The sequence below is a fragment of the Strigops habroptila genome, chromosome 8 (genome assembly GCF_004027225.2).
Source record: "Strigops habroptila isolate Jane chromosome 8, bStrHab1.2.pri, whole genome shotgun sequence".
Classification (NCBI taxonomy): domain Eukaryota; kingdom Metazoa; phylum Chordata; class Aves; order Psittaciformes; family Psittacidae; genus Strigops; species Strigops habroptila.
The window spans coordinates 9,647,208-9,660,689 of NC_044284.2; the positions used below are offsets into that span (position 1 = coordinate 9,647,208).

The window sequence follows — 13,482 nt, forward strand, 5'->3', positions numbered from 1 at the left end:
TTAACGCAACCTGACCTTCAGAATCTATACATTAAGCAGTACTGATGCCCGGATAGAGGATGAGTTTCCTCAGAAAGCAACCACTCTTTCATAAATCCAAAACCACCAGTCTCCACTGAAAAAAACACAGAAACCAAAAGAAAACCACAACATCTAAAACTCCAGAATAACTGTCTCAGCAATACAACACTAAATGTTGGATGTTTTTGGTTTAGGATAAAAATTCAGTAAGTCCCACTGATTTGAAACAGATAAAAAAAAAATTAAAAGCATCAAAGAACACTGAATTTTAGAAAGGAACCAAGCTGGGGAGATACACGGGGAAACAGAGTGCTCTCAAAAGAAAAACAAGAGGAAATTGCAAGACTGCAAGGAATCCAAAGCACTGATGGCAGTGATGTGGCAGACCAACAGCAGCAAGACAAGGCAACCTTCTGATTTTCTAAGTATTTTTATAGCTTACGGTAAACCACAGTCAAACCCCTTCATAAGTCATGACAGAAAGAGTAGATAGACATTAAGAGATGTTTTTCTTGAAGTTTACCTGAGCCCCAGGATATAGTGATCGGCTGGAGACTGTGCAAACTCTATCTGCTACTTGAGCATCAAAGTAATCCTATATTTTTACACTCTAGGGAAGGCAGAGCCTGATACCATAATAATGGAAGTACCTCTTCGCTGTTGGACTCAGATGGGGCAATCAGAGAGCACACACAATTTCCTCCTGTTCCTACACAGTGTACCTGATAGAGTTAGATCTCTCCCAGCTATAATAATAAGCAATAAAGTAACCCCACAAATCAGTCTTTGTTTACATATGGGAAAACTGAGGCAAGACCAGGGAAGAAATGCTTCATTATCCGGTAAATAACTTCAAATTCTTGAAAATGTATCCCCCACTGAAATCACTGAAGAATCCTTCTCTCTGTGCACACACACTGACACCTTATTATATTTACTATGAGACCCAAATGTGTCTCCTACTTGTCCAATTATGGATGCAGAAGTGTTTTCAAACTTTGAGGAAGTGCTGTGGTTTCATCTGGACATAGGGTGGGCACCACAGCTGCTTTGCACAGGTACTGCAAAGCAAAAAGCTACAGCTACATAAACACCCTTTGCCAGATGTTTAAAGCAGTAGGTCATTACTGCTGCAGTGCAAGGTACACTGCTCAGCCTTGGTCACCACCTGCAGGTCACCACCCTACAGTATCAGCATCCTCCCTCCACCTGGATTGCTCCCCCCCTTCACCTTGCTGCTTCCTTTCTCCACATCCTCCTCTCTCCTCCCTTTTGAGCTCTCCAGAGGCTGCATGGAGGTTATTGCCGTTACTGCTGCTTGACACTCACCCTGCATGGATGCTGTTAAAGGCTTTTTTCTGCACACCAGGCATCTCCCCCAAAATGGAGCTTGTGGAACACCTGCACCTCAGCTATACAATCATTTTTTCTCCCAGTTACTAACCCTGGAGAAAATGAAGCAGTGACACCACCACATTTCCAAACATATTTCACATCTAACAAGTATTCTAAACCAATTCCACAGTTATTTCTCTATGACTTTTGTTCCTCCTTTTGCTTTGCCACTATATATAGTGTGCATATATAAACACACATACTGCCACACACAAATAGAGTCAGAGAAAGAAGTTTACATATTTTAAGGCCTAAAGGGAAAACTAAATTCCTTTAGCAGGATCTCCAGCATAAACATCAATATCACCCCTAACTCTTTCAACAGAACAAATTTTTCTGTCCCACTGGGTAAATGGATTCTACCATCCCAGCTTACAGTTAAGAAAATACCTGAATGCAAAGTTTTAGCACCATACATAGTAACCCAAGGTGTTTCTGTGCATGGAGATGAATTATGATGTCACGAGGAAAAAAAAGTGGGTTTTTTTAGTGAAAGAGGCCGCAAAGATTGTTCAGATGTTTTTAAGCTCTGCAGAAGAGAAGAGATGTGGGGGAAAGATGCAAGAATGGAAAATACTGCAAAAAATCCTACCGTGAAGCTGTTGTTGACATTCTTGGTGCTGGATTCTGCCACACTAGCATCTGTCAGATCCACCTCATCAAAAATAATGGACTAGAAAGAAAAAATTCAAAATGAATTATTGAATCCAATGTAGAAGCAGCAGACCTAAAGGGACATGCCTGTATGTCTGCCTAGCATGCTCCATCACAACCTTTTGTGATCTGAAGGAAAGACCCAAAACCACCAACATGAAGGGCTTGGATATCTAGTTCTGTACACTGGGACTCGCACTTGCCTGTCTCCAGTCAGTGAACACAACAACTTAATTTTTATTAACGGATTTTAAAATACAGTAGGCTTTGTTCTTGTGAAAACAGACAGTTTTATATTAAGCTGACTATCAGTGTACTGAAGCAGGTGCATGGTAGCTCTGATTTGATAAATTCTAACCTTGCTTCTCTTCTCCATTTCCTTTTTTCATTCACATTTTCCCCCTTCTTTGTCAGCTTCTATTGATGCATAGCCCATTCCCTACTAAAATGCATGAAGGGGGAAGGAGGGAGAGGGGGACATGTATCGGTATCACAGGTCCACATGATGCTTACTTAAAACCCAAGGATTTCCAAGAGTGAGGCAAGACACAGGGATTTTCTAGTGCTGAAGACAGGTGCTTAAAGAGCAGTGCTCTTTCATCTACTGAAGGCTGCCTTCTCACAGACAGCCATCTGCCTCCAAAGCTCCCACAACCTTCTTGCCTTGGATTCATGTATTGTCAAGACCTTACCTTAGCAGTTTTTGCATAGTAGAGTGTTCGTCCTCGCAGCTTAAAATATCGTCTCTTCCAGCGCTGGAAGGAGCTGGTCTGTTTCATCAGCATCCCCTCTTTTATGATAGTCTACAAAACAATGAGAGGAGGGGGGTGAAGCACGTATTTTACTGACAGGCATCTTTTACACTCTCCCACTACATACCGGTACCAAAGAAGACTTGAGCTTGAGATCAATAATCTTAGTGCCCTCTGCTGGAAGTGCTTAACAAATTCACTCAACAGAAGCAAGCAAATTTAAGATTAAACCGTACAGTGCACAACCCACACTGGGTGCAGTTTTATCTTCATCTCTAGTGCTAACACGGTATCAAAAAAAGATAAAGAACTATGATTGAATAGACATTTCAAAGTCTAACAAGGACTCGGGGAGTGCAACAGTTAAAGTCACTGCGGTCAGATTTCAGTTGTGGGTAATTGTGCCTTTCATTTAATAGGCATCTGATTACGCGCACATACACACCACAGCGTATCTGTCCCTATCTCCAGTTCTGCCTTGCGAAATTATCAGCATCTACCTGGCACAGAGCTGCCAAGCTGCAGGCCCACAGGGTGAAGAGTGAAACTAGAGTGAAGAAGGAGCTACATCCAACTTCAGCATTTGGTATTCTTCAGATAGTCTTGGCCCTGCCTCAGCTCGCTCTGGCTGGCTGCCATTTCCCAGGGCTGCAGTGCCAAAACTGTCTACGCACACTGCCTTTTTTTTTTTCCCTCCTTTAACTGCTTTATAACTAGATTGACATACCAGCATACACAGTCCCATATGCTCGCTCACATACTATGCATACATAGGGGTATGTATCTAATCCACATGCACTTCATTCTACTTTGTCAAATAGATTTGATTCCTTTGCTGGAATAGCTACATGAAAATAATCTCCAAAATTGCAGCTTAGAAAGACAAAAGTCAGAGCTGACGGTTCAGCTCCAAATTACTAATTGAGGGTATTGCCTAGGAACTGCAAATGGTGTTAAATCATGCCTCAGAACCACAAGAAACCTACTTTTCTCCCCAAGAAACAGCTCCCAGGAAGCCACTGCTTGCTGAGAGCACCCAGTGTGATAAACACACAGTTAAAACACAAGAAACAAATGGTCTGACAATCTTGTAAGACAGGTTATTCTGTATCTTGATGCCAGGAAAATGACACAGCTTTAACATACCAGAGGTCTCAGTGGAGCTCAGGTTTGTAACAGAGTCAGGTCACTGATGAATATCAATTCATAAACACAGTGCTAAATGCACAGTGCCAGGCTACTACAGAGCACAAAATAAATACTCTTACTGATCCACAGGGTTTAGTTCATTTTAGAAATCCTTTCCAGGGCACTAAACTTGCTTTAAAAATGCTATATATATTTCTAATGTGGGTCTTTCCTTTCTGAAACAGCTGCAGATTTTAATACTTTCCACGCACACTGGCCCTTGCCAAGCTCAAAGTTTCCTCAAAAAGCACTTGGAAAAAAATGCTGACTCTAAGAAGAAACATCCGTCTGACAATACATGCTTCTCTCTTGCTACATTGAGCTGTCCTCAAACTGGCCTGAGAGATCACAGGGCCTGGACCACCATGGTGATGCCTCTGCTCACAAATCAGCTGGGAAAGAATGGACTCCCGCATACCTCTGCATCTGAAAGAGAGCTGCCAGCCATAGGAGCCACTATTTACCTTCCTCCCACTGTGCTGGGAGAGAGAAAAGGGTGACAGCTCCCCTGTCTCCTCCGAAAGAAACATCATCTACCTTGAAGCCTGGGACCTGGCCCGCTCCCAGGCTAGCAAACCCCAAACCTCCCCGTTTCCCCGTGTTCTATTTCACAAAGGCACCTGCACACTGGCAGGAATACCTGTCAGTGCCCAGGCAAACACCAGCTCAGTGTGCATGGTTCAACCAGGAACCACCAAACTCCACAGTATTTCCAGCAGAATGAAAAGAGATAATGAAAATGCACAATCAAACACTAAGCTCATATAGCAAAATGGCCATCTCCCGCATCAGCTCCCCAGAACTCTGAAAGACATTTGGGGACACATCTTCCACAAGTCACAGCAAGGACAGAGCAGTAGGAATACACTCTAAGATGTCATAAGGCATCTGGGAGAAGCTCTTGGGTCCAGAAGTTAAACGCACTATAGCAACACCCAGAAGAGTATGTTAAACTAGCTTAGAGCTGGTGCCATGCAAAGAATACGAAACTCAGCCATGATCTTAATCTGAAGCTTCAGGGTAAAAGAAAATTGAGTTCAAAGACTGACCCAACAGCATCACTTGTGGAAATGACCCTGAAGGCGAGACCTGAGCTGAGGGCAATCATCTGGAACCAGGAACCATCTGCATTCAGGTTCCTACTCTGCCACAGACATTTTGCAAGACCCCAATAAAGCTATTTTCACTCTGTGTCCCTATCTTCCATCTGCCAAGTGGAACAAACAGTACTACCAACTCTGTGCAGTGCTGCTAGAATATGCATATATATATATATGTGTGTGTGTGTCTATCTGATGAGTTACTTTAACCACCAGCACCTGAGTATCAAAGAGAAATGCAAAGCAACAGAATCTAAATTACCATGCTAAAGAAATCACACATTTCTGCAGTTCTTTCTGCAGGGAAGAAAATGGGACACTGGCAAGAGATTTTCCAGATTAAGACAGAACATTCTTGAACAAAAGCACGTATAATTTAGAAATGAGACAGCGAGAAGTAGCCACTGAACCCTGCAAAGCCCTGACCCGAAGTCCGAGAGGAATTAAAAATCCTGGGGAAGACGCCCAGGATGCAAAGCCCAAAGATATCAAAAAATAGCAACTTGCAGGAGATTTCAGAGCTCTGCCTATCCAGATATGCTTAAACTGGGGTCAGCCAGAGCTCCGCACTCCCCAGGCTCGGTCAGCAGCACTCTGGCAGCTCAAACTCTAGCCCAGCCCACCAGAACAGTAACTCCCAGCAGAACGATGCCTCTGCTTCCCTCAGCTCCCACTGCTCCCGCCTGCCCTGCTCAGCTCCCCTCACCTCGGCAGGGCTCACTCACCTCTGCACAAGACGTGCATTCCTCCATTCCTCTTTTAAACAGAACCCTCTTTTTTTTTTTTAAATAACCAAAAAGGCAACGATCCCAGGGGTCACCTTGCCCCTCCCTAAGCAGCAGTTTATGGCATTTGCCGGCCTCTATCTATAGAAAACGTCACAGCCACATAACTCAAGACATGAAAGGCCAGTGAGAAGTAAGCTCTCGCGTGCACGCACTGCTCAGAGAAAACAAGCCTCTGGTTCAGAGCTGCCCATCTCTGCACGAGAGCGGCTGTTCTATTTATAGGCGCTCAGCTCAGTAAAGAGTTTGGTGGGTTTGGGCGGAAAGGGCTGGAGATAAGATCAAGATGACTTTATAAAATGATTCAGACATTGCTGCCTTTCTCCTCCTCTATTTTAATTTTACAGCCAAAGGACTTGCTACTTGCAGAGGAATGCAGCTGAAGAGAATTAACTGGGGTAAGGACCTGACAGCAAAGTGACATCAAATGAAAGAAAAGGGGGGGAGCTGAACAGTTATTTTTGCTCACCAGCCCCTCTGTAGCTTTTTTAATTGAAGATCTACTCTGATCAGATTTCTGGGCATGTAATTCATCAAGACAAAAGTGAAATTACTTCTCCCATAACAACAAAACAAAGAGAGTTAAATCTATTTTTAGTGTCATACACTGAATCCTACAGGAAAAGCTACTGCCCTGAAACATCATGAGGTTTCATTATGTGCATCCTATCAAGAGTAAATACTAAAACTGCTTGTGATGGAACTACCCAGACTGTTTTCTATCCAGCTACATTTCTCTGCAGCGTGGTGTGTCCCGTGGCATGGCACACCATGGGCAGACAACTTGGATCAAGCCTAAAACGATGTGCTACTAGTTTCAACAGTGACCGCCTTTTACCATGTTAAAAGTCGGTGTAAAAAGGGTTACTGAGCAAACTGACAATTTAAAGCAACGCTGCACATAGCAGAGAGTCTTAAGCATCTCTGCGAAGAATATGATTAGACAGCTGAAAGTCAGGGCCTAGGAAATTTCTAGCATTTCGCTATTTATCTTTGGCCTTGAAGAAAAGCAACTTCCTGTAGAAAAAAATTCAGTTTGGGGCGAGCAACACACAACCCTCCTCCCAACTTATCCCCTTTTAAAACTTGACATTTAGGAAGAGAAATAATATGTTCTCGGATTTCTCCTGTCAAAACGGGTGCAGGGTTTAGGCCTAATCCTGAACTGACGACAGAAAAGTTTTGCCGCTGACCTCAGTGGGAATGGTTTCAAACAACTCAGAGGATTTAAATTAAGGACTTAATACAGGGAGAGCCTTGTGCTTAACTGCTTCCCCTTCACACAGTCCCACCTCACAGGAACAAGAAGATTAACAGTAGTCATTCACAAAACCAGCAAGACACAGTCATATTTTTTTCAGCATTACTTGTCGGAGGTGTCTCTGTATGCAGTAACCCACATCAGATCAGCCCACCAGCCTACACAGATTAAATGCTTTCTCTACTGATAAACTGAATGACTCTAGTAAAAAGAATGAGCACATCAGATTTCAGCTACTTTCAGACCGCATCCCTTGCTCTCCTGCATGTAGTACTGCTCACTATGTGCAACATAGGAGTAGCCCATCCTTTCCTGAAGCTTAAGCCTCTTGCCTCCATTTGGAGGTAGGGCCCTTGATATAACTGATTTCCTAATCTGGTAAACAAGACCCTATTAGCCAGAGCAAAGGCAACTCTCAACCATACCCAAGCTGGCAAGTGGCCTCTTGGCACAGGGAGGCTCCAAACTGTATTTGATATAGACAGAGGAAGAACAATGCAACCTATTTTACAGCTGAGATCATGACATATTCTTAGGGGCAGTTACTCAGTGCAGCATATCTGAAACACAAGTTTTGATCCACTGATACTTCTTTCCAACACAGAAAAAGAACTGTGTACAAGGTAGAAGCAAAATCATTCAAATCTATCTAAACAGCCCCTAAAGAATCCAAATACCAAAATCCTCAGCATCTGGATTTCTGTTTTCCATGTGTCTTCAGAATGTAAAAACTTCAGGACACAGCCTGTTTTTATTTATATGTACTATAAAGCTTTGATGCCAAACAACAAATAATCAACTAAAGAAAGCACCAAATGCACAGAGGAGGAGAAAATAAAATGAAACGGCATATGCAGAACTAAGTATCTTTATATATCTTTGTATCTTTAGATATATGACTATGGAATTTTACAGGCAGCTGATCCCCAGGCACCCAGCAACCTCATCCAGTCACTGACTTCGGATAAGCTGTGGCAAAAAAGATGGGAGTAGATCTGCAGTCACTTAAACATGGCAACATGGCATCCTGCCATGTTGGAGCAGGTACAAATCAGGAGTGCTGTACCTTTCTGTGGGCAAAACAGTTTTAGTAGCTGGTTCAATAAAAGCTCTTTTGTGGTCATAAATATGGAACTAATAATTATTTAGAAATCAAATGAAATACAGTAAATCCAACACAGAAACTACAGGAATAAATCTAAACAACCCCACAGAGTAAGACACGAAAGGTCAAAAGGCTAGGGGTTAACAAGCTAATCGGAGAGCAACATCCTTCCACCAGACAGTGGTCACACCCTGGAAATTAACTCCAGGAAGCTTGGAGGGGGGAAATCTGGATCAGTAAAGCAATTCTAAGTATGGGACACACAGACAGCTATGCAGATCTATAGGGAATTTACAGGCTGTGTAGTCCTGTTTGGGAATTCTACAGTAAATACACTTGCCTTTTGCAAAAGTGAAAATTGCATAAAGGTTTCTTCCACTGGTATCAAAAGGACAAGACATTATGTGTATTCATGGCAACAAAAGGACTCCAGAAGAGGGGAAAAAGGAAAGAAAAATCAGAGGTCAGCCACCAGAATCAATGTCAAAGTAGAAGCTAGGGCTGTCAGTCAATGATCCAGTAACAGAAGCTGAGCTCTCCACTGATGAAGGGGGTACTGTCTAGGCTTTTGGTGCACGTTGTTTGATACCATTTTGTTTTAATAACCTGTTTTATAAACTGGGAAGCACCCATGTCAGGTCACAGCACAGACCCCTATACAACCACATGGGAAAGCCTGCAAAATCTCCCCCAACAACCCTCTTCCCAATCCACCCTCTTTTCTCACTTCCAGCTTTGCTGATATAGCTGGACTCTGCACACCCAGTGAGAGACCAGCAGCAACCCTGTCCAACAGCTCTCGGTACAGCCTCTCTGCAACTACTGAGACAAGCAGAATTCAGAGCAGAGTGCAGCAAGCTGTTGATAGTGTAGCTGTCACTGAAACAGGAAATGCAAGCTTATTCCCCAGATCGGCAGTGAAAAACAGGAGTTTGCATCAAAGAAAATACTGAAACAGCTTGAGTTAGAATCTACCTTGGCACAGATAAACAAATACTCATACACTTTATTCTTCATTAGTTCATGCTGCAGCCAGTAAGCAAAGAACAGGTCTTTGAAGCAGCTTCTTTTCAATACCATGTTCAGCTGCTACTATTGTGAATGATTCTCTTCTAAAAGGAACAAGCACTCATAGACTTAAAGTGAACAAATTAACACAGAAAAACAAATTTGAAGGCAAGCAGAAAGGTTGCACATATATGGGAAAGGAAATACAACATACCAACATATCATCACGCAGTTCCCTGGTAATATAAGTGCAGTTAGAGAGCTCCAACTCAAGTACTTAAAATAGATGAATACTCTGGTCAGCTACTTAGAAGAGAGAATGAAAACCACACCAATACACTCATTCAGGATGAGTTAGTAGCTGGACAACTCCTGGCACGCTAACTGCTTAAGACCTCAGAGTATGCTTTCCATAGGCTCCAGGCATACTTCCCAAGAACATTTATCACAAGAGGGGAACTGAGCACAAAGCTCAAGTCATCCCAGCAGACTATAGCAAAGCTGGAAGATAAGGGCTCAAATACAACCACAGAGATAACCAAAGCAAAAAAAAAAAAAAGGCAACATTTTAAAAGCTACTTGTAAACTTTGAAACGGAGTAAAATTTTAAAGGGTACTAATTAAACATATTTATTTAAGGATAAACATGAAAATATGCTGTTATTTTTTATACCATCTTAAATTACACATGCACAACTACATCCCTTCCTTAAGGCATTTTCCCCATACACAAAAAATGTCAAAACACATTACCTGCTGTGAAACCTTCATCTCCGAGACACTTCTGGCACACAGCTATGCACCAGCACCACGAATCCCTTGTACTAACTCAGAAGCACACAGCTCTGCTGCTGAAATGCAGCAATATAACCTCGTATTGAATCACAGCACTGTACACAGAACCCTCTAATGCTGCAGCCTGTACCACCAGAGCGTAAGTAACACTCTTATTCATTCAGAGAGAGACAAGTTACTACCAAAAAATACCAGTGCCCATCTAAGCCCACCCATCCACTTCACAGGCAGGTAGAATGAGGCAGACACTTACCATATTGGTATGTCAGGGCCATTTGGTATGAGTGTATCAGGCTGGGAAGGCGCGATCGGAGCTATTCAAAGAATAGCGAACATAAGGGAAAGCACATCCAGAATACAGCTGCGGATCTCATCCTTGCAATCATAACCACCCCATCCTTCCCATTCTGCTAAATGTCATGGAGATCTTGGCCAAGCAGGAAGGAAAAGCCAGCAGAAAGTACTGGTACAAGAATGTCAGGACATGGGAAAGTAAAAGTTATACCTTGAGGAAGAAAACTGAATCCTTTGCCTTTGTGTCGAGGAGGCTGGGAGAAAGACAGCTTCCTCCCACTGTGTCTGGACTCCCATCAACCCCACTACGGAATTCTGCAAGGAGCCTTATTTGGTAGTGGCTGGTAGATGTAGGGCCAAATCCTGATCCTTTTACACCAACTGGTATTCCAATGGGATTACACTATTGAGAGCAGAAAGCAACTTTTGGCCTTTGGCCATTTAATTAATACTTAAGGTATCTTAGAATTTATTTTTATCTCATCTGTAACAATTGCCGTTATCAGATTTTCCATATTTATGTATTAAACAACCTATGCTTGTAAGTTTTCTTTTCCTCATCCATTTAACATAGTTTTTAAAGGATACTCCAAAGTTTTTAATTTGTTTTTCCATTTTCCCTGTTTTAATGTCCTGCAAATACCTTTGACCATGCCAAGACATCTTGATCAGCACCAGCAACAACAAGGAAGATCAGCACAACCCTGGGAACACCGTTTTGTTAACTTTCAGCTAAAAGGAACACAAGGGGCTGGTGTGAGTTCATGAAATACTGATTTCTAACAAAATCTCAGCGACAGATCTACACATTCTGACCTGCCCCGGCACAGAGCAGTTTGGAAAAGCAAACTGTAGTGGCTCATGCTTAAGTCCAGGTAGAAACTGAGAACTCTTCACTTAAAAAGAGAGATAATTGTTGCAAAAGAGAAGAAACACAAGCTCTCCCTACTTTATCATCCACACTTCTGTCTTTCAAGACCGAGTGAAGGCAGCTGTCCCATGGGCCAAGGCATTACCCCAAAGCTTGTGACACCTGCTTCAGTGCCCAGCTCACATGGGGATGCCCTCTGTGATTTTGTGTACCTGATACAAGCAGCATCTATCTCAACTCCCCGTATGGGAAACTGAGGTGGTATCACCTCTCCCTGATAGCACATTACACGGCTAAATTGATTCAAACTTGTAAGACTCAAACACAATATGCTTGATGCAAAGATTGTGTAAGCAAGAAAGTGTTTCCTTTTTCAAAAAGGCAAATCACAACATCAGAATCAGGATCAGATGTAAAACTTTCTAACACAGAAATGACACTGTGAGGAAATAAGAAGATTTTCTCTAAACCCAACTTGAGTAATCACCTATTAATCAATTACCTAATTTAACAGTTGTAATCTGTTAACCAGACAAGCCATCTTTTTCCTCTCTGGACGAAAGGAGGGCAGCAGGCTTTGGATGTCCTCCTCTGTATAACTGCTTCTATTTCCACATGTAGCCCAGACAGTAACACTGCACCCTGTGGAAGCACTGGCCTGCTTCTGCAGGGGTGCAGCGCTACTGAACCAGGCCTGCACAATAAACTCACTGCTTTCTGGAGTGCTTTATATAAAGCGTGTGATAAGAGACCACAAAAGATGGCAGCTGATGTGGATCACTGCTGCTGCCTCAGCTATTTGTCTGCCTGAAGCTGAACTGTCCCACAGGGCTGCAGAACCAAACAGAAACATCTTCTTTAAGAGACACGTAAATCCTCAGTGAACAAGAAGCAACAACCACTTAGTGAAGGAAAAGCAGGGAACAAATGGTTTAAGTGGCGGGTTAATAAAAATTCCTTTAAATAATGGTTTCTGCGCTTGAAACCTTTAAAAAACATATTCCAAGAGGAAGGTGCTTTTCACTTGGGCCAGTATTTTGCCCTGAAATTTCCAATGATGCTGTGACAGTATCTAGTCTAAACCTTAAGCTTTCAAGGAAATGGGGAATACAAAAACCCCTCTTTCTGTTCTTTTAATTATGCAGGTATATCTGCTACTTGAGAAAGAATCCCATTGGATTTGTAATTAAAGAGGGTAAAGTTAAGCAGTGTCTCAGATGGTATACTGGATTTTCTCACCGGGTAATCTTGAGCTAGACATTTTACAGTTTTCATTTATAATCCAGTACTCCTCCAAAGTAAAATATCAATGATTTTTTGGTAACAGCAGGTTTTGGGTAGGAGGAAATACTCTAAATATTTGAGTTAGCTTTATTTTTAAAAAGAACCAAACCCTTTAATACCCACGTTATTTTGTCTCTAATTTGATTTGAGAGAACAGTTACTCGCCTGACAATGTACTTTTCAGCAATGTGGTCTAAGTAAATCCATGTTCTCAAAACATGCAGAAGTTTAATGTTAGCTCTTTGGTTCCAGGAACCTGAACTATAGTTAGAAAGAATGAGAAAAAGCTACAAGTGTGTGTGGTTTTGTGCTTTGTTTTGTTGGTTTATGTGTTGGGGTTTTTTTAAAAAGGAAGTAACAGCTGTTGCTTTCACATAGCATCCAAAACTCTCCAGCAGCAAGGCAAAACTTAGAGTACACCAGTGGTAACACAGCACTGGGAGGCCTCCCAAATTTTGTCAGAACAGATGAGTCTGAAGAGCACACAAAACACAGCATAAGATTGAGTTAAGGGACAGAAATATTCTTACAGCCATGTACCGTGGCCTAAAATCCTACTTTTTTCATTAGTGTCAGAGAAGGAACGAGGATGTTTGTGGTGCTAATCCAAGAAAATTTGCGCCCTTAAAACCCATGCTCAAGATGTTCAGTTTCAATTCAATCACAAGAAATTCTCTTTTGCAGTGATTATCTCCCTCTTTAAGTGAAGAGTTCCCAGTTTCTACCTGGACGAAAGCACGAGCCACTACAACTTACAACATGTGAAGCTCCTAAAATGTCCTCTTTAGACGCCCTGTTAGAAGGCAGCATAACAAAACCAGACAGACATTTTGACATTTCAGTGGAGACGCCACAGCCAGAACATGAATTAAGCCATAAATTCCTGAAAATTCCCTCCTCATTTGTTGCATATCTCTTTTATATTGTCTCTTCACTGAAATGCATTGCTTCCTATCAGGACACTTCTTT

The 13,482-nt window shown here is 42.2% G+C and overlaps 1 protein-coding gene across 4 annotated transcripts in view; it reads right to left on the reverse strand.

The window, feature by feature from the left end:
- DGKD (diacylglycerol kinase delta) overlaps positions 1-13,482 on the reverse strand; it is a 73,579-nt gene that overhangs the window by 42,822 nt on the left and 17,275 nt on the right. For 2 of the 4 annotated variants that reach the window (XM_032920148.1, XM_030495946.1), the window contains exons 2-3: positions 2,763-2,873; positions 2,009-2,089 (exon numbers count right to left, since the gene is read on the reverse strand). In XM_032920148.1, the coding sequence (XP_032776039.1) occupies positions 2,009-2,089; positions 2,763-2,855 (174 nt within the window). In that variant the 5' untranslated portion in view covers positions 2,856-2,873. Of the gene's footprint in view, positions 1-2,008; positions 2,090-2,762; positions 2,874-10,022; positions 10,216-10,317; positions 10,623-13,482 lie in introns of those variants that run through there. The other 2 variants (XM_030495950.2, XM_030495948.1) reach the window with 2 other exon arrangements.